At 40.7% G+C, this 19,447-nt stretch overlaps 1 protein-coding gene across 7 annotated transcripts in view; it reads left to right on the top strand.

Moving 5' to 3' along the window:
- Positions 1-1,731: 1,731 nt before the first annotated feature.
- The window catches only part of MATN2 (matrilin 2), a 70,307-nt gene continuing 52,591 nt past the window's right edge, over positions 1,732-19,447 (top strand). For 6 of the 7 annotated variants that reach the window (XM_017806441.1, XM_017806435.1, XM_017806438.1 and 3 more), the window contains exons 1-2: positions 1,732-1,782; positions 10,702-10,863. In XM_017806441.1, the coding sequence (XP_017661930.1) occupies positions 10,716-10,863 (148 nt within the window). In that variant the 5' untranslated portion in view covers positions 1,732-1,782; positions 10,702-10,715. Of the gene's footprint in view, positions 1,783-2,086; positions 2,194-10,701; positions 10,864-19,447 lie in introns of those variants that run through there. The other variant, XM_017806436.1, reaches the window with a different exon arrangement.

Consider the following 19,447-nt stretch of genomic DNA (forward strand, 5'->3'; position numbering starts at 1 on the left):
TATCATACCTCTTCTTTTGATCTCCAGCTGGGATACCTTCCATGTGTTCAACCTGCCAAGAGCTGCAGATTGCATGGCCTCTGGAAAGAGCTAGTGTTGGGATGTCTTATGTGTAAGTTGGAGCTGAAGCCACTAGAATGCTTCTGGGCACTCACATGATCTTCTTACCACAACACTTTCTTCTCCTGTCTTTTGTCTTCTTCTGGCAACTCAGCTGATGCCTCAAGCCACAGCACAGTGAAATGAAAGTACAGATTCTGTATTTTAAGATGACAGAGCATTAATTAGGACCGTGTTTGGGGCCTCATTCTATGCTACATTACAAGGATGAAGCAGAATGGGTGAATTGTTCTGCACTTGGCTCTGCTGGGTTTGCTACAATGTCTATCAATGCTCATCTGCATTTTTAATTTTTCCCTTTTCTCAAGAAAAGGTTCAGGAGCCAGTGCTCAGAATTAAAGATGATGTGAATCTGTCCCCTTTCAGTTTGAGATTTTCTTGTTATCTACATCTTTTTAGGGATTAGATTTTGTACACCCACCTCACAGACAATTAATTGTGCCTTACAAAACTTACACAAATTTGCTCTGTTGATAGCCAGAATTGCTCACTATCCCAGCAACTCTGAGGGGGACAAATCTCCTCTCCTGAATCCATCTGGTATGGGATACACTGCAATTGTCATGGCTTGGTGATTTATCCCTTTCCTGTTGGACAGTGGCAGTGAGTCCGGCTCACCTCTGCCGTTTGCATGGCTTTCACTTGTTTTTTTTTCCAGGAAACAATTGCTTGGGAACAAAGCAGGAAATTTATTTTTTCTTTTTCATATATAATAGTACCTTAAGTGTTTATATAAACCCCACACTCAGCTTTTTCCTGGACTACTGACTGTGCCGCTGCTGTGATAGCTGATGGCCCCTGCTACTCGGCCCATTTATTTCACACCTCTCTCAGCGTTTTCCTCGACGGAGGCTCCCACCGGCTCGCCGCGGTGGCAGACATCGTATGATTCACCAGGGACTGTTTGCCTTGGCCCGCGGGTCCTCTGCGCGGGGAATGGGATTTCCATTCCCTGGCGTTTCCCTTGGTCGGCTTCCCTGGAAGGTAGCGCGGGCCCGGCCTTGGGAGCACGGCGCTGGCCAGGGAAGGATGCGCTGGCCAAAATCGCACCGCTTTCCTCCAGCAGGGACCCCACGGCCCCGCTGCGGGAAAGCCCCCTCGGCGGCGGCAGGCACTGCTCCTCAGGGCTGCAGGAGCCCCTCGCCACGCGGCACAGAGCAGGGAGGAACCGGCAGCGGGGCCGAGGTGTGCGGGGACGGGAGCCCCGAGGGGCCGCCAGCCCCTATCCCTGCCGGGGCTGGAGAGAGGGAGCAGGTCCCGCGTCCCTCGGCATCAGGAGGGAAGGCGTGGGGCCGACGGCTCCTGTCCCACCAGGGCCGTCGATCCCGTCTCTTCCCTCACGGCAGGCGAGAGGGAGCGGGACCGCGTCCCTGACGCCGGAGGCGGCTGCGGAGAGAGCAGCCCGGCCACCCGCGGCTCCTGCCGGGGCCGCACCGGCTCTGAAACTGCGCAGGGCGGTCGGTGTCTCCCAAGGGGACTCCTCATTTTCCCTCTCCCCGGTACGACAGTGCCACCCGGGACGGGGCTGGCGGGAGGCTGCTGCTCCCGGGGGGCGGGCGGGGGAGCGCCGTCCGGGGCCGCGCCGGGGGGAGGAGGCTCCGCGCTCGCTCCCGGCCGCCGCCGCTGCCCGCGCCGAGCGGAGCGGCCCCGCCAGCCCCGCAGGTAAGCGCGGCTCTGCCGCCCGCCCTGCCCCGCCTCGCCTCGCCTCTCCCGCCCGCCAGGCGGGTCCCCGGCGCCCGCGGGCACCGCGATCCGCGGGCACCGCACCCCCGCCGCCCCCCGCGCCGCCCGGCGGGCTCGGCACCGCTGACACCGCCGGGTCGCGGCACAGCCCGCGGCCACCCCCGCCCCGGGGCCCCGGCTCTGCGGAGGGGCGGCCCTGCTCCTCCGTGTGGGGGGCGGTCGGGGAGGGCCCCGCGGGCGGCGGGGGCCCCGTGGGGAACGGGAGGCCGAGACGAGGGGCCGCGGCGGAGTCTGCGTCTCGGTGGGATGTTCGCTTGCTGGGTTCCGCTGGAGTGGGTTTGCTGCTCGTGCTGCAGCCGCAGGAGGAAGGCTTCTTTTTTTTTGAACTGCGTAAGTCTGAGCAAACTCCCCATCTACCCTCTTCCCCCTGCGTGCCGCAGTCTATCGGATAAAATCTCACTCTATTTTAAAGTCAGTGCAGAATCAGAGCCGAACTTTACCGAAACGTGTTAGTGAGTAAATAGCCTGCAGGTGTCTTTACCAGCTCGCAGCAGGACAGGATGCAGCTTATCCCCGTGCCAGGTACCCCGCAGGCAGCTCTCTGCTGGAGTTGTCACCTCTGACACGCAGGGCTGGAGTTGCCCAGGCTTCCTGAGAGCACCGCGTGTGCTGGAGATGAGAGGAATGGGAAGCAGTTTGTTTCGTGTAATATACTTACCCTGGAAACCCAACCTAGATGGTGCTCATTAATCTGATAAAAATTATCGTGGCATCTTTAATGACCACATATTTCTGTTTCGGAAAACAGTTATTTCTGTGTCAGACTGGCCTCTATCACTGCTAAACAGTAGTTGAGTGTTGACTGAGGTGGAAGAATGCAACCTACTGATTTATGTAATACTTCCTTAATGCTTGGGTTTGCTTTTGGGACCATCATTCAAAGGGTGAATGATCCTGACTGAGATCTAAAAAGGTGACATGCCGTGTCACATGTTAACAGCTGACTACCTCAGAAGAAATTATTAAACTGTATTCCATCCAAAATTCTCCTTAAATCAAAAGCTTAATAAAATACACATATAGCTTTTCCATTAAATCCTACAAAATTTACAAAATAATTTTGGAGTATTACACTTTTCATATTGATGTGTCAGCTTCAAGCAGCAGATTTTCTAAACTTTTCTTCATGTGCTGTATATGGCTGTGATTTTAACTATATTCATCAAATTAAATTATGTCTTCAGAAAATGCAGCACTTTGTTACACAAAGCTGCGGGTAAGATCCTCCATCTTGCACTCAGTATTCACACCTAATTACTTTATGTGAGTCTTTCCATTGACTTCACTGGGATTTCTCATGAACAAGCGATGCACATTCTAGTGCTTATGTCCCAAGGACCCAGCTGTGATGGTAAAAGATGTTTTAGTCAGTCCAGGCAAACTAGGGAAAAGCTAATCAGATCTAAATACTCTCCTTTGCCTTATAAACCATCTCCCTAGGAGGGTAAAACAACTAAGCACTATTTAATTATAATGTGGATATCACTAATAAACTCATTTTATACAGTGTACATTGTTAGTGTTTTCGTTATGAGCAAAGAGTATTTGGAATGGAGTGGTTTTAATCCTCAGATTATTGGTTTACACTGGTGCTAGTCAGTGTGACTTTGCAAATAAGTTTCAGAACTATTGCATCCTTTTTTTCTTTTTTTAAAAATCTTTCTTCTTGCAGTAACAGTCTATTATGGTTTGTGACTGTAGTTCACAGAGACAAATGTAAGCAGCCCACATATGTATCATATGTCATATAATATATGCTTTAATTTAAGTATCTACTCTTCATGGTAAAAGTGAAGTTTCTCATTTTTCCCATGCTACTCTTCTGGGAACTTAGTGGAAACTTTGATGTCTAGATCAGACTCAGTACCACAAAGTGCAAATGAGTCTTCCTCAAAAGAACAAGGTAATGAAAAGGTCTATTGTCCAAGTGGCAACTGAAGAAAATCATAACATGGAGATTGATGCTGTCATAAAATAAGAATTCTCACTTCTAGAGCTTGCTGTCTGACCACTGGAAAATATGCAGAGTAAATCATACTATGGGTATACTGTTCAATAGCACCACCATTAACTTTTATGTGGTGAGTTTCTGAAATTACTGAAACAGTCATCAGCTTCAGCTCATCTGGACCTGATGGCTTACAGAGGTCCTCTCTGACCTAAATAATTTAGTAGTTATTCATTTTACAACACTGATATCAGGAAGTATATGTGTCATTTAGATGAATGGCTTAAAATTAAGTAATAGATCCCTCAATGTTCTTAATTTCCTTAGAGATGTAGAAAGTTATATTATGCATGTACTACATATACATGTACTACATACACATGTACTACATACACTCTAAGTCCTTTAGATAATGGTCCATTGCATAAAAGTTCTACCGTGATGTTTACACCTCACAATAAAATTTAATGCTGATCTCTTCTTCTTTCTGATATGCTGTATGTTTTTGTGTGTGTGCTCATCACTACATGTGTGCTTATCCTACCTCTGTGCTTGGATAGGCAAGCTGGTCTTGCCCAATCCCTAACACTCTTCTGACAGCTTCCAGAATGTGGTTGTCCTCCTGTATCCTGTAGCACCTTCAGCTATGCTCTGCATATAGGTATCATGTACAGTGCTGGGTTTGTGGGAATATTTGTCTGACTTCCAAATGTCATTCACCTCCCCTTCTAGGAACTGCTCTGTAATATATTTTAAGTCTTCCCTTTGGTGTTTCAAAATCTAAGTTAGTTTAGTCCACTGTCACATTTGATTTTATTAGTCCAGGATACAACTCATTTGTGGGCTTTTGTAGCCACAGCTGGAATGATTAGGTACTTATGGAGTTTCAGCTGCAGCCCTTGCTATGCAAGGCGGGGGAATCTCTCAATACAAAAAGCACTGGAATATCCTTTTTAGTTGCCAAGGGAGGAATACGTGCTGGATGAGGAGGACCATATGGAAGCATAGGAAACAAAGGTTAGTGTCCCCATCACTATGCAGACATGTCTGGAACAGACAAATTGCTATCACATATTAGGATTGTGCCCTTCTGCAGATACAAAACAATGTGTGGCTATGAAGCTTCCTGGACCCATGCAAAGAATTTGTCCCAGTGTTCTTGCACTGGAGTACACAACTTATGATCCTAAATCCACTGCAGATTCAGGTTATTTGTACTGTCTGAACACTGATGTTGCCAAGTCAACAGTTATTTTTATTGTTGTAGTGGCTTGCTGTGCTGCTATGAAAGCTGTTTGCATTTGGGTTGGCTGTCTCAGAATATACCAGAATTACTAATTGACTTTTAGATAATGAGTTTCCCAGGTTCATCTGATACTGCCAAATGGCCAAAGTTAACACCCTAAAAAGAGGTAAAGAATGTGTTAACATGTGAATACTGCTCTGCTGTTTTGCAGGACATGGTGCAGTGGTGGGTAGGTTCATGGTCTCATGTGTACAGAGTGTCTACCATCAGGGTTGAGCAGCAGGTGAGGAATTTAAAAGCTTAGAGCACCTGCAAACTGGTTTCTTCTGATTGTGGCCACCTGCTCCCACAAAAACCTGCATGGCTAGGGACAGATGTCATATGATGTTGGACTCTATTGGGCTCTGTAGCTATTATTCAGAACTAGAAAATACCTGTGTCAGCAACTGGTCTAGAAAGACAGAGGAAATTATTAATACTCTATGTCCTGATGCCTGTGCCACACAGAGTGATTTTAATAAGTAATGAACTAGTAATGCACGTGCTGGCTTGTGGATAGTGAAGTATCTTGGAACATGTTGTAACTGATAGTTAACAGGGCTTTACAGTGCCTGCAGCCCTTAATTTCTGAGATGATGGGATTGAGAATGAAGTATTTTGTGGCTTTGATGTAATAAGAGCTTGTTTGTTTTTCCAAGTAGCTCACTGTGCTTGCTAACTTGGGGACACAGACAGTGATTTTATTGACTTATATGGATCGCTTGTAGTTCCTCTAACTTCAGTAAAAGCTTCGTATTTGACCAGTTTCCTGTTATCTTAGAAATGGGTAGATAATAAAGAGTGCTGAAAGAACTTCAAAATGGTTTCTCTTCTATGCACTTGTGTTCTTTATAACTTAAAACTGCTGAAGTTAGATCTGCTGGCACCTTAATGAAAGTAAATGGCTGTCTCTTAACTATGAAGCAAGAAAAACTGAAGGCAGCTTCTGTAGTGGTAATAACTTCTGTCTCTGGTGCTTTTTTGACTTCCCTTTCACTTCCACCTATGAGGATAATTTGTGTAGGATTCAAGAGAGGGGATACTATTTGCAGATACTAAAGGTGTTGATATTCCATGTAACTGCTGAGAACTTCCACTTCTGTACATTATGCCAGTTTTGGCAGCAGCTAGGAAAGTGGAGAGGTAGGGGTTTGGGGAGTTCATGTCATGATTCAGCCTTGGAAGGGAACTTGTACTGCAAGATGGGGAGGGAGACCACCCAGAGGAGCAGAAAGCATGAGCTGAAACATATTACTACCCTAGTTTTCCAATTTCTTTCTGCTCAGCAAACACAGGTACAATTTTAAGGTACCTGAGTGAAAAAAGGTGGTCTTTCAGGCCACTAGGAGGGTTTCCTGATTTTCTGTAAAAGGAGTTTTCCTGAAATGGTGTAAGAGATGGAAGGACACTGCCTTCAGCATGAGCCACAAATCATCTCTTCTCCCTTGATATTATGTAAGAGTTATCACATCGAAGAAGACAAATATTAATAACCTGCACCATGCAGAGGAGAAGGTCATTGTTTTATCACCACACTGAATATTCAGTAGTGTCTCTGTCCAAAACAGCTATCAACCCCTTAGGAGGAGAATTCCACAGGAAGATACTTGAAAGCGTAGAAATGGGCTTGTGTTGTTTCACTACTGTCCAACAAAGGAAATAGGTATTTTAAAGATGAAGTCCCAATTTTATTTTTCAGTCTTCTTACACTGTAGTTCATGAAAGTTGAAAATCCATAACAGCACATCAGAAAAATTATGCTGATGCAAGGGTATATGGATAAGCAAGCACAGGCAAAATTGATAAGAAAACACCATGGCAATATTCAGCTCTTGACTAGCAGCCAGTTAGGGAGCAAGGGAAGCCTGAGAAGAACAGAGAGCCTATTTACTTGCCATCTTCTAGGAGAATCTCCTCCTTTATTCCAAACTTCTTCAAGAAGACAGCTACAGATATTGCAAGCAGCCCTCACCAGATTGTATCTCTGTGAGCAGCATTTGTCTGTTCTGTGTTAGGAGCTTCTTCACATGTCCAGCACAGCAGCCACTCCAAAGTTGCTGTGAAAGCCCTGCATGGGACCCTCTTCTTCCTGTCACCATGGGTAGAAGAGTGGAGCAGTGGAAGATGGTGCATCTGTGCTCAACCTGTTAAGGCCCCACAGATTGCCACACCTCCTCTTGCAGTCTTTTTTTATTTAGAGGCATTCAGAATGTTTGTCTTACAGTGACTTGGTCTTGGGTCTACCCAGGGGAGTTGGTTCCCGATGGTATAATGCTGAATACTCCTGGTGTGACAGCTGGAATCAAAGTGCTTCAAAGATATTCCTCAGGTAGCCACAAAAATACGACTTGTAAGTTTGGTGCTTTGGGAAGGTGTTCTCAGCTGGTAGAGCAAGGGTTAGCCAGCAATGTGAAGCTACAGAGGGCTGTGCCAGCAGCCTGGCTTAGCCTGCTGGGAAATGAGGTGTTAAATCCCAAATGTGGTGCAGCAACCACCATCCATATTCTCGAGCGAAGACAGGGAACCTCACAGGAGACCCAGAAGATAAACAGAGAACCATGGGAGGACTGTGTGCAGAGCAGCCATGCAACCACAATACAAACTGGTCATGTAAAAATGTGAGCAGCACTGGACACAAATATGTACCTGGAACTGGAACAAAGCACACAAGTTCAGGCTGTCATCACCTCAGGAAAGCAGCACAGAAGATTTCAGTGTGGATGAAAGGGTGAGAGGTTTGGATCAGTGGTATCAGTGTATTTTATCACATACAGCCTTTGGCTTTGGAAACTTGGGCTTGTTTGGTTTTTTTTTCTTCTTATGGAAAATGGATACAATTTAATTTTAATTTTTATTTTAGATTATATATAATTTTTTTAAGATGAGGAAACTGAAGTTCTTCTCTGTTAAGCATCGCTTTCTCTAATCACAGTATTTTAGAACACTGTGAGGGTAGGAGTGTGTTCATAATGGATATTTTTTAGCAAGAATTGGATCTTTTTTGGTGGAACTGTTAGTAGATTTATTTTCTGATTATCAGACTGGTAAAGATAATGAGATCTAAGGATCTAACATTTCTGAATCAGAATTAAATACTATTGAACAGTATGTTATTCAGTGGTTCTGTTTCTTTAGTACACCCAGCCTTACTTTTTAAAGGGACTGGTAAAAATCACACAAAACTGAAAATTTGCTGCTTTAATGTATTTCAGAATTCAACAACAGCTAATGAATGATTATGTAGGCATTTTGATTTATATGGTTAGCTAATATGATATTTGCATACTATATAAACATTTTCCTAACAGAATTCAAACACTTCTAATCACAGCAAACAGACACCTTTTCTTTTATTTCTGAAGTTGCTTGTGGACAGTTGTGAGCCTAGTGAATTTGAAACTGTGACCCAATATAAAAAATTGCTACAAAGGTATAAAGTATGTTAAGTGATAGAATGTAAGAGGGTTTAGTTTGGTGTGAGACTGTCCTGAGACACTTCTTTATCACCATTTCTTTTGACATATTGTTACTGGTTCAGCAGCATGTTGTGAAGGCTCTCCTGCCACGTTATCATTGGCTCTCCATTAATGTGCCACCAGGAACAGGCCAAATGGCTTTACTTAGAGCTTAGTGCCATCTTCACAGCTGTTTAGGATGGATTGAAAGGAGGGATGAGTTAGGCCACTGATAACTAGGTAGTAGCCAGATAGCCCACTTAAACAATCTGTTCATGCTGGGTTCCTGTGACAGCCTCGAAAGGAGCATATTTCTCTATGCTCCTTAGCTCTCTGAGCATGGTTTTGGTGTTTCTAAAACACTGGTGCTAGAACTGGCATGTATCCTTGAGGTCCATTTGCCTCATGTGCTGAAGGGACAGGCCGGAGTGAGAGGAGACCCTCTTGCACAGCCCCGTGTGTGTTGATGTTCTGAGAAGTGAGGAGATGACCTGAAAGAAGATTTTGTTGATAATCTCCATCAGTAACAGCTGTTGCCTCCAGCAAAATTCAGTCCCATTTCCAGTGGTGTGTGCTGTTTCCGGTGTCCATCTGTTTCTGACTAGAGCACTGTAAAAACTCTACTAATAATACCATCCTGGTGTCCACTCTCCTAGGGCTCCAAATATTTAAATTTTTTTTGTGGCCATTTTTATAAGCACCAGATATTTACATCTCTTTCCTAGTCTGAATGTCCTTAGATTATATATTGGGTGTTACTGGACAATATTAAACATTGAAGCAAGGCTGGGCATTTTGAGTTCAAAGACTCATTTTATTCTCTGGCATATACACCAGAACATTGTGTTTGCATTTGTGGCTGAGTAGGATACACAAAAGGAAAAATAGATTGATAATCAGAAAAATACATTAATATGTAATGGTTGTGTGGGACAGAGTGAAGAATGATGTACAAAATACCTTTATTAGAGAGAAAATATTTAATCATTATTTTCTTTTCTGCCAGTGAATACCTCATAGTGGGAAAGAAAACAAATTTTTCTGAAGTGGAGCACTTAGTTGCCTTCTGTTACATATCTGCTTGTCAGGTTTAGGACCCTGTTAAAATTGTTTTCAACATCTTATTTACTTCACCAAGAATTACTGTTAAAGTTTGCACTGCTTAAAAAGTTACACTAAGTTTCAGCTAGAACAGTTCTGTGTTGTGAAAGTGGGTAGTTTTATCCATCTCTTGCACACCTAGGGGAGCTCTTGACTAAGCTTCACCGCATCAGCAGTTCCAAGGCTGAATCTAGCTCATGTGGGATGCTGTCTTCACAAATGCAACAATAAAGTTTTGGATGAAGGTAGAAGGAATCTCCTTCTGAGGAAGCCATCAACAGGGAACATAGCCAGAAAATGGGCCTCTAGCATGTCAGTTTTTGCTTTCTGTTGTGGACAGACTCAGCCATGGCTTTTTATGGTGGATTAACAAGATCCTGATCAGGAATAATCTCTTAGTGTGGGAATTTTGCCTGTCAATTTGTTCTTCTGTATGTTCTTCTTCTTCAACTTTTCCAGAACCTATGGCAAGCTCCTTGCCAATCCTTAGGAGTCTAGTCCAGTAAACAAGATTCATTCATCCATGTTAGCAACCATGGACTGTCTTCTGAAAAGGAAACTTGAGCTCTCACCAGTTCACATTTGTAGTTGCTGTTTCTGAAATATATTTTCTTCCCTCTATTTTAATTCTCCAAGATTTTCTGAAGCAAGAATGCCTCAGACTACAAGAATCATTAAACTTCTGAAAAAAATGCAACAGACTGCTGAATGGAATAACAAAAATATATTTGTGTCCCACTCAAACCCATTTATGCTGGCAGGCTGACTGAAACAAAGTTCCTTTTCTTGCTTTAAAAATACTTGATTACTATGAATGGTTGTAGATGTTGACTATGAACTTCAACTAACAATACTTATAAATGCTGTGCAGGGACTGCCAACTGCTTTAGTATGTAGATCTTATTTCTTGAGGTTATAGGTATTATTCCATAACTATTCTGCATATTTGTATGTGATGGAAGCAAAGCAATGCTGCTGGGTGGTTGACAAGGCTAAGTATATCTTTTTATGTAACTGAAGAGCTTATCCCCTTCTCTCCTCTGTTGCAGTTTCACATCCTTGAATGTCCCTCTGTTTCTTGAAGATGAAGAAAATGATTGCATGCTTCTTTCTGCTATTTGCACACTCTCTGCTTTCCACTGTCATGGCAAAAGATCTCCCTGGAAGACGTTTCACTCGAAGAAGGGATGTTAACACACAATCTCTACTAGGTAAGTTACACACAAAAACCCCCAAAACTCCGCTACCAAAAGCTATCTCAAATACAAATGATAAAAGGCATAAGCAGCTGGCCGAACCTTGGCTGAATTAGTTTATAATAAAAAGGAGATTTTCATTTGCCAGCAGGAATATGATAAAATTTGTTGACCAGTTAGCAGCTGTTGAAAGAAGGTGTTTACTTTTGGGGTACTAGATTTACTTTATGTAAGCGGTATGAAATAAATATTTGCTACAGGACTGTTGGCCTATTAAAAAAAAAAAACAACGTATTTTCAGTGTTTAGAGAAAATACATGTTGGTTCATGGAGGTTCTGTCAAATGTGCCTTTTACCATGCCAGAAAGTTTTAGCTCTCGATATGTATGTGATGTGTGTAAAGATGATTGAATGGAAATCTGTGGCTATTGAAATTAGGCTTGTCGTTACATTGCTAATTACATGCTCATACCTTCATTTTGTCAGATTTATTTTATTTATAATGAGCAGCACATTTTTCGTCTTTTGCCAAAAATCTGAAGACAGAATCTATCAGTTTTAGCTTGTGGCTGCAGTATTTTAAAATATAAGATTCATCTCTCTCTTGTTGATCATCACCTGTATGTTATCAAGCAGTCTACTGGTCAGCTTTTTCATCTCCTAACAGTTTGCGACTTAGAATAACTTTCTTTTGTTCTTTGTTTAAAATAAGCGTCAGATTATGAAAACACAGCATGGATGAGGTCTGAACACAGCCTATCATTAGGGATTAATGATTCACATCAACAGTAGATCTAATCAGATGCCTCTCTCCGGCCACTGGGAGATGCCTCTCCATAAAGGTGACCTAACCTAGGTGAACATGAGGAATGTGAAATGTTCTGCAGAAGATAATACTGGGAAGAAAGAAGAGGAAAGCAAGCCAGATCTTGGGAGAATGGGTGACAGAGCTTAGGAGCACCAAGTTTTATCAGTGAAACTCTTCTCCAGACAAAATGTAGTCCTTTAAATCATGTAAAATTCCACAAAGTACCATTCATAATCTGTTAACTTTAAAATATTGGTTTTCAATTCCTATAGCACAGATTTAAAACAAATGACAACAGATTTCCATTTCTTATTCATCTTTCTCAAAACTAATAGATGCAGTCATGAAACACTTGGGGTTCTGCAACTGCTGGCTGGAAGCCACAGGTCTGGAGATTCAGCTGACCAAAAAATGTGGATATAGAACAGCAAAGATAAATACCCACACTCACACCTTACTTAATAAGAATCTAAAACTTTCTAAATGTGATTATATAGCAGCTCTTCCTGAATATTTGATGGTTCCCAGCAAATACCCTGACCTTATTACTTCAAGAAATAAACTGCCCACCTCTCTAGAAAATGAGTGCAAAGGGAAGATGTTATGTGAAGAAAGTGAAAGTGTCCCATTTCTCAGCTTGCCTTTTTTCCCTGTGATTTTTAAATTGATTTTATAGCCTCTTTTTCGTATCTTAAATAGTGGAAAATATATGAAAAGGATTAGCACTCAATATAAATCAAAATGTATAGATTAAATTACTTATTTCTCCTTTCAAAAGTCAAGACATTCCTGGTCCTTGCATTTGGAAACTTCTGGATCCCTACTCAGTTTGGCATGTGAAGGATGCAAACAGTTCTGGCAGCTGTAGCTAAAAGAACCTTTTCAAGACATTAAATGATGCAAGAAACTTTGGACATTCTCTGATCCAGCCCATAAAAGTACGTGGCAGTTTGGAGTCAGACCCTTGGGCCTTGGATTCTGTTTCAATAAATTAGGTCACCTACTTCAGATTTAGCCATGTGTAGAAACAGGGGCATGGTAAAAACGTTCTTCTCTGTGAAGAACAGAATATGAAAAATGCATGTCACTCTGCTGGAAAGCTGTAGTGTTCCTTAAATGACATGAAAAAAAATGGGGCCAAACCATGATCTCAGTGACATCAAGTCAGTAGACTTAATAAAATCACTCCAGAATTTCAGCAATTTAGCCAGGATTAGAAGTTGTCTCATTCTATATAGTATGCATTTTATAAGTACTAGTGGTGATGACAATTGCTGCTGTAGTGAAAAGACTTGGTTGGCAGGCAAAAGGGAGCAATATAGCTGCAAAGAACCAACAGGTACCTGGAAAAGTAATGAAAGTTTAGTTTGGGGGTTGAGGGGTTTTTTGGTAGATGTCTCTTTTTTTCAGTCTAAAAAGTTTATAGAGCTAAAATGAAGGATTATGCTATGTAAGTATAGTAGTATTAAAATACTACTAGTAGTATTAAATACTACTTTCCCAAATACCTTTCCCAAATCTTCGCTCGCGAAGACTGGCCATTATTATTATTATTATTATTATTATTATTGTTATTATTATTATTATTATTATTATATTAAAATAATTTTATTCCTTTTTTCTTCATTTCACCAATTTTTAAAACAAAAGTGTACTGCTGTTCTAACTATTTACTGGTAAAATACCAGTACTGTCCATGGGCAAAAGTGAAAGTCCTTGCTCCAGGAAGCCGACAAGATAAATAAGCAAAATGGAATGGATGAAAAATCAGCTTTAGAAGGATTTAATTTTTCATCAGCCATGCTTCTTAGATTTTTTAATTGTTGAGTTAGGGCTAATAGCCTATACATTTTAACAAATGCTTCAGAAAGAATGAAAAACTGTGTGAAAAGACATATTTTTTCTTATCCTCAGTCTTGCAACTAAATCTCAGCGTGTGTTGTTTTAATTTGGCAGATCTTTGCCTTGCTTGTTGTTGTATAAAACTATTTTTGCTATAGCTAACAATTTCCATTAAAGATCTGAAATATTCTGTACAAAGATCGATTGAACATCAATTTTTTGGAAGTCTCTCTATGTGGCCCTTGAAAAACAAACTGCTCTGCAGGTTTTTCTTTCTTTAAACATTGAATCAGACTTCCAAGTATTACAAATTTGTCAATTGTGACAAATTAATTGATTTTTTAACATTTTCTTAAATCATTCTTGCAGCATATTAGATATTCATATTAGAAAATATAAACATATTTCAAGTAGTAAAAGAATTTGTATTAGATTGCTGGAAGATACTGTTTTAAGTAGGTGTATGGTAATGTATGTTTTAAAGGATTATTTCCATAGTTGTGTAAGATCTTGTGGAACAACAGAAAGAAATTGGATGGTCCATTTGTCTTTCCTGTAGCAGAGGGCAGTCACCTCTACCCTTACATGACATATGTACTAACTTTTGCCTTCTCTTTCCCCTTATCAGTAATTTTATCCCAAGTTTGGATCTTTGACCTTATCCTGATTCATTAAAGGAAATTAATTTTTTGTTTTAGAATCTTCTCTTTTGAAGGCTTTGAGAGATCTCTGAGGAGTTTTTACCTAGTTCTCAGACAAAATCATTGTTCCTGTTGAGCGCAGCTGCTTTGTCAGATTACACAGAGATGTCTGAAAACACAGTTTGCCAGCTTAGCATTGCTTTTTGGATACTAAAGAAAAGCAGTAATATACTTGCTACACTGTTAAAAGGATAAAATCATGTAAGCTACGTTAGCTGATTGCCTTCAGATACAATGAAATGGACTTCTGCGCCTCAATAGACTGAGGAAGAGCTGAGTCAGTTGTCCACAGCGGCAATTTCCATACTGTGTTTTCAAAGCCACAGTCAGAAGTCCACAGCCCAGCAGGTTCCATGTTCGGAAGCAACGTGTATTCAGCGCTGGCAAGATGGAGCACTTTTTTGATGTTTAATGTTATGGGCTCTTTTTGCTGAAGCAGATTTGGGACTTAGGATCTACTGCATCTTAATCATTAATTATAAAACAAGCAAAGCAAAATTTCAGCATTGTGGAAAAAACCACAAGTTTTTGAGTTTGGGTTTTTTCTTGATGAACTCTGTTCTTGTAAACTGACATGTATTTCATTTCACAGGGACATGTTTCTTTGGAGAGGTTTGTAATGGATGCATGGAAATAATTGAATAAGCAGTAGAATACTATTCTAAGCAATAACATTCTTTCTGTTCTTTAGCAATATAAAACCTGGTTTTGAAAATAGCTATTTATGTGAGGAGAAAAGCTAATTTGGAGGGGTATTTCTTTAGATACTATATGATACCAGAAGAAACTGCAAGAGATTAACTGACACTGCACAAAATTAAAACAGAGGGGGAAGAAGCCAAGAAAGATATGTACTTGGCTCTTGTTCTTGCTTCTTAACACGAATATCCCTGTCTGAGTTAAATTATATTTTGCAAATATACAATGATTTATCTCTTGGTTGTATGTATGTTATTCCTCTAATAATATGAAGGGAAGTAAAATGAAGTACATAGAGAGCTCACTAAATTTGTAAATCACTTGCTGCAGTCACTTAAAATTATTCCAAGCATTCTTATATCGAACTCAGTTCTTAAACTTGAGTGTATGTATCTTCATCAGTTTAACCATTTCGAGTTATTTTAGCAGCAAATCAGAGGGGAAAATACATAACAAAATTGAGTCCAACCCCTGATGCTTCTGTGGAGTGCAGATAAGATTCTTGTTTAGTTTTGGTTGAATTCGTTGTACATTTATGTACTAAGAGCTGGCCAGAGATCTCTAAATCCTGCTACTGTGGACTGTTGCCGCAACGTGGGTTGATAACTGCTGTAAGAAACTCGTTCACAGCCTCAACATTTGTGTGTATGTGTTATTTCTTCGCATAAATGCAGCCCTGCCAAGTTTTTTGTCCTCAGACATATTAAGTAGAATTGTTGTAACTGAAGTCTGTATTGCAATTAAAGTCAGAATTGTGTCCCAATAAGTACATAATGTGTTTGACATTCTATACTGGTGTAATACTGGGGGTGATGAAAACTATTCAAGGCAGTAGGTAAAGGAAGGAAGAAGTTGTCAATTACATCTTTTGAATTGTAAAAGTATAAGCACAATCCTAACCCAACTTTTATAAGGATACAATATATCAGTTCTATAATTAAACATAAAATTGCCATATAGATAGAAACCTGTTCTATTTGGAAAGAGAGCAAGCAAAGCATTTTACAGTCTGTGAAATCGCTTGTTTCTTCCTTCTGAGATGTGTAGGTGTGTATTACAACCTTTATACCTCAAGACAATATTAACAATGGTGTGTTTGGCTTCCCAGTAGTGCTTGTTTCAATAGCTGAGAGGATTCCCAGGGACTTTATATCAACTCTTGAAACTTCAACTTTCATCTTAATCTCTCAGCTGTTGAAGTCTCCCCCACAGTAGCTGCTCTTTCAGATTTCTGGGGTTTATGCACAGTAGGACATCCTGTCTCTGTGGCTTTGAGGTTTGGTAGGCTGGTTTGTGCTGAGGCTATGCCTCCCCAGCCCCTAACAGAGGTCCTGGAGTCTGAGAAGGCGAGATCTGAGCAATCATATCCCTGCTCAGCCAATTGTTCCCTGCAGCAGCTGTTACTCCTTAAAGAGGCCCAACTAATGAGCCATGAGGGCTAGATGGGACCATGACAGACCCCAGGGATTTGTGTCCTAATGCTCATCTGCAGCCAATTATCATGGAGATCAGAACATTTGAATTTTGGTCTGTGTTAGCAATTTTTAACCACAGAACAACATTATGCTTGCCAACTCTTGTTTTTAGTATTCATTATTAATTTCCAAGTAATCTGTCAAGACAACATTCACTTTTAAGCCACCTGAAGGGTATTTCAGTAATAGTCTTTTCCCTCTTTCCTCCTTTCTCTCTCCTTTGTTTTGTTTTCTTATTCTTTTACCTTTGCCCCCCTTTTTCCCTTTTTTCCTTTTCCTTTTTTTTTTTTTCAGAAAGTGATTTGTAATTTTTCCACAGGAAGAAAGAATATCTACTGCTACAGAAAAAAACTGAGTAATGAACTAAACAGCAAATGATCTTTGTATTTCTGAATTTGTTTGTTACAACCCCCACAAATTACTGTGAAATGCCATTTCTGTTTGAAAAAGAGTTTGCCTTGATGATAATTCAGTTAGTAAAATTACAAACTGTTGTTATGTGTATGTTCTCAAGGAGCTCAAAGCTTCCTTTGTGTATTTTGTCTTGAAAAAATATCAGGCCGAAAGAAAGAACACTGATCTTCAGAAGTTTTTGACTTCATTGTGAGCACTTTAGCTTCTTAACTAAAAAAAGCATATATGTGCAAAATTAACTTGAAAATCCTGGAAACAGCATGTGCATAACTTAAGAAACATCTCATTTTGTAGATATGAGTGGGTAATCAGATGTTATTGTGAATGAAGACAACATTTAAATTGCTTTGGAAGCTTGAAGACACCATCTATTTATTGAAGTGCTGCTGAAGTGGTAGAACTACTGCTTTGCCAGTGGACCTGATGTCCCATGTTTTGGGGGACAGTGGGAAATGGTATACAGCAGTATCCCATTGTGGTGTTTCTGAGTTTGTCCTGGAAAAGAGTCTAATACTTAGACCGTTACCAATGGATAGAAATATGTGGTTGCAGGTCAGCTGATCGGTGAGTAATGTTGAGGTTGCTAACAGCTTTCCCCGTAAACAAAGGCATGGGCGACTTTAAAAAAAAGTATGGATAGGAATTTTTAAAACATTAAGCTAATATCCGGAAAGCAGGACAGCACTAACTCAATAAGGTCACATTTTTTTTCTCTAGATTTTCCATGCTGTTACTAACAGTTGTTTACTTTCTGTATCTGTTCCTTCTCTAATAATTTCTGTGTCCTTCCGACAATGCCCCAAGTAGCTCAGGCAAGATAGGAGCTTAAGATCTTCAAGGTGGAAGATACAAAGATCACCACCTCCCATATAATCACCTTTTTTGTGTTGGTTGTGATTTGATGTTTTACAGATGACTGCAGGAAAAGACAGTCTCAATCAGAGTAAGTGCCTTCAGGCTGCCTGTGGGAACTGGATGCAAAGTAGCATTAACTGTGTGTGCCACGAGGTTTCTCCATCATGGCTCAGAAAATGAATTCCTCCTCTCTCGTGGGTGTAAGCTATCCTTAGCTCAGAGCACATAACATTTGTTTCTCTCAGGAAGCAGTGGGTAGATGTTGATGCTGCCAGTGCATGGGGATATCAGTATTCCTTTTCCCTCTGTCCAGGTGTTCCCCTGCCTGCAAGGAAAACAACCTGTTCCCTGGTCCTCATGACCAGGAAAGCAGGTTTGGCTCCTGTTAGGAAACCCAGCAGTTTCCATCTCAGAACAGCTGAAATATGCAAAAAGAGCTAAGCAACTTGAGAATATCCCTACACCATGCTTTGGCTTCATGCCAGAGACAGCACCAGTGTTGGTAAAGAAATGGAAAAGTACTAGGAGTCAGTTTTGGGACTCTGGAATTAGAGAGACTTAATGTTAATAATGAGCTTGTTATTTTGAAAAGCATGACATGGAAGGAATAGAAATAGTGAGGTGAAATGAGAACAAAGTAGTGGACCCTCCTGCAGTGACTAATAATGAAGCATTTGCATGTAGAAGGAAATGGAAATCTCTGGACAAGAGCCTCCTGCTGTACAGTTCTCCCAGAAATGCTGGAAGTTCAGAAGAGATTTTGTCAAAGGCAATAAAGAAATGTCTGGAGGCTGTGTTCCATTTAGAGATTGTTCCCAGATGAAGAAATTTGTAAGGAAGAATGAGTGAGCTGCCAAACTCATAATGAATGTTTGGGTTAGGGCCATAGGCCTGTGTATTTGGGGAAAGGCTCAGAGAAAGGATGGGGCCAGGGACTAGAGGGGCAGGTCTTGGATCCAAGGCTTGTCTCAGAGCTGGCAAGAGCTGAAGTCACCTGCAGAACCAAGTGCAGCACATATGTGTGCTAGGACAGGGGTACTGAGCAGTTTCTAATGTTCTCTTCAGGAACTAGGTATTGATCATATCTGAAATGCACCATATCATACTTTGTCCTTCTTTGAATTAAAATGAGAAGAAAACGAAAAAAGTGGAAGCTAACTTGCTCAAAATGTCTCACTAGAGACAAGAAGTGCTTGGAATTATTGCTCTTCTTCATTTATGCTTTGCAACAATCACAAAATGTGTTTTCCAAAGTGTTTTGTACTTGCTATATTTATGAATTAATTGGAAATTCGAGTACTCTTTATTTGTATGATTGTATGATAAAGATTAAACCTTCTTGATGAACTAATAAATCATTTGGAAATATGTGAGAACCTGTCAAACACAATCTTTCTGGCTGGATATTTAGCTAGGGAAAATCAGAATTGTGGACTTCAAGAAAAAATATTTGACACCCAGCAAGTTCATATATTTTGAAACAGATTTGGTAGGAGTTATACAGAGATTTATAAAGAAAGAAGTTGTAAAGAGAAAATAGGCAAGAGGGAAAATGAAATAATAAAATTACAAAGAAAGAAGATAAATTTAGGGAAAAGTTGTATAGTTTGCTAATAGAATAGTTTTATCCTCTATTTAATTCTGAGTGAAGACTTGCTCTGTTAGTCAAAGATAAAATCTAAAAATAAACCCGGTATTACTACTGGCAGTGTCAGAGGACATGTAATTTTTTGTGTATACATTACTGTGGAGTGAGCTAAGAAACACAAAATCTTAAAATTGCCATTAAAGCCTGCTCAGGCAAT

The sequence above is a fragment of the Lepidothrix coronata genome, unplaced genomic scaffold, assembly GCF_001604755.1.
Source record: "Lepidothrix coronata isolate B3197 unplaced genomic scaffold, Lepidothrix_coronata-1.0 Scaffold15, whole genome shotgun sequence".
Taxonomy (NCBI): domain Eukaryota; kingdom Metazoa; phylum Chordata; class Aves; order Passeriformes; family Pipridae; genus Lepidothrix; species Lepidothrix coronata.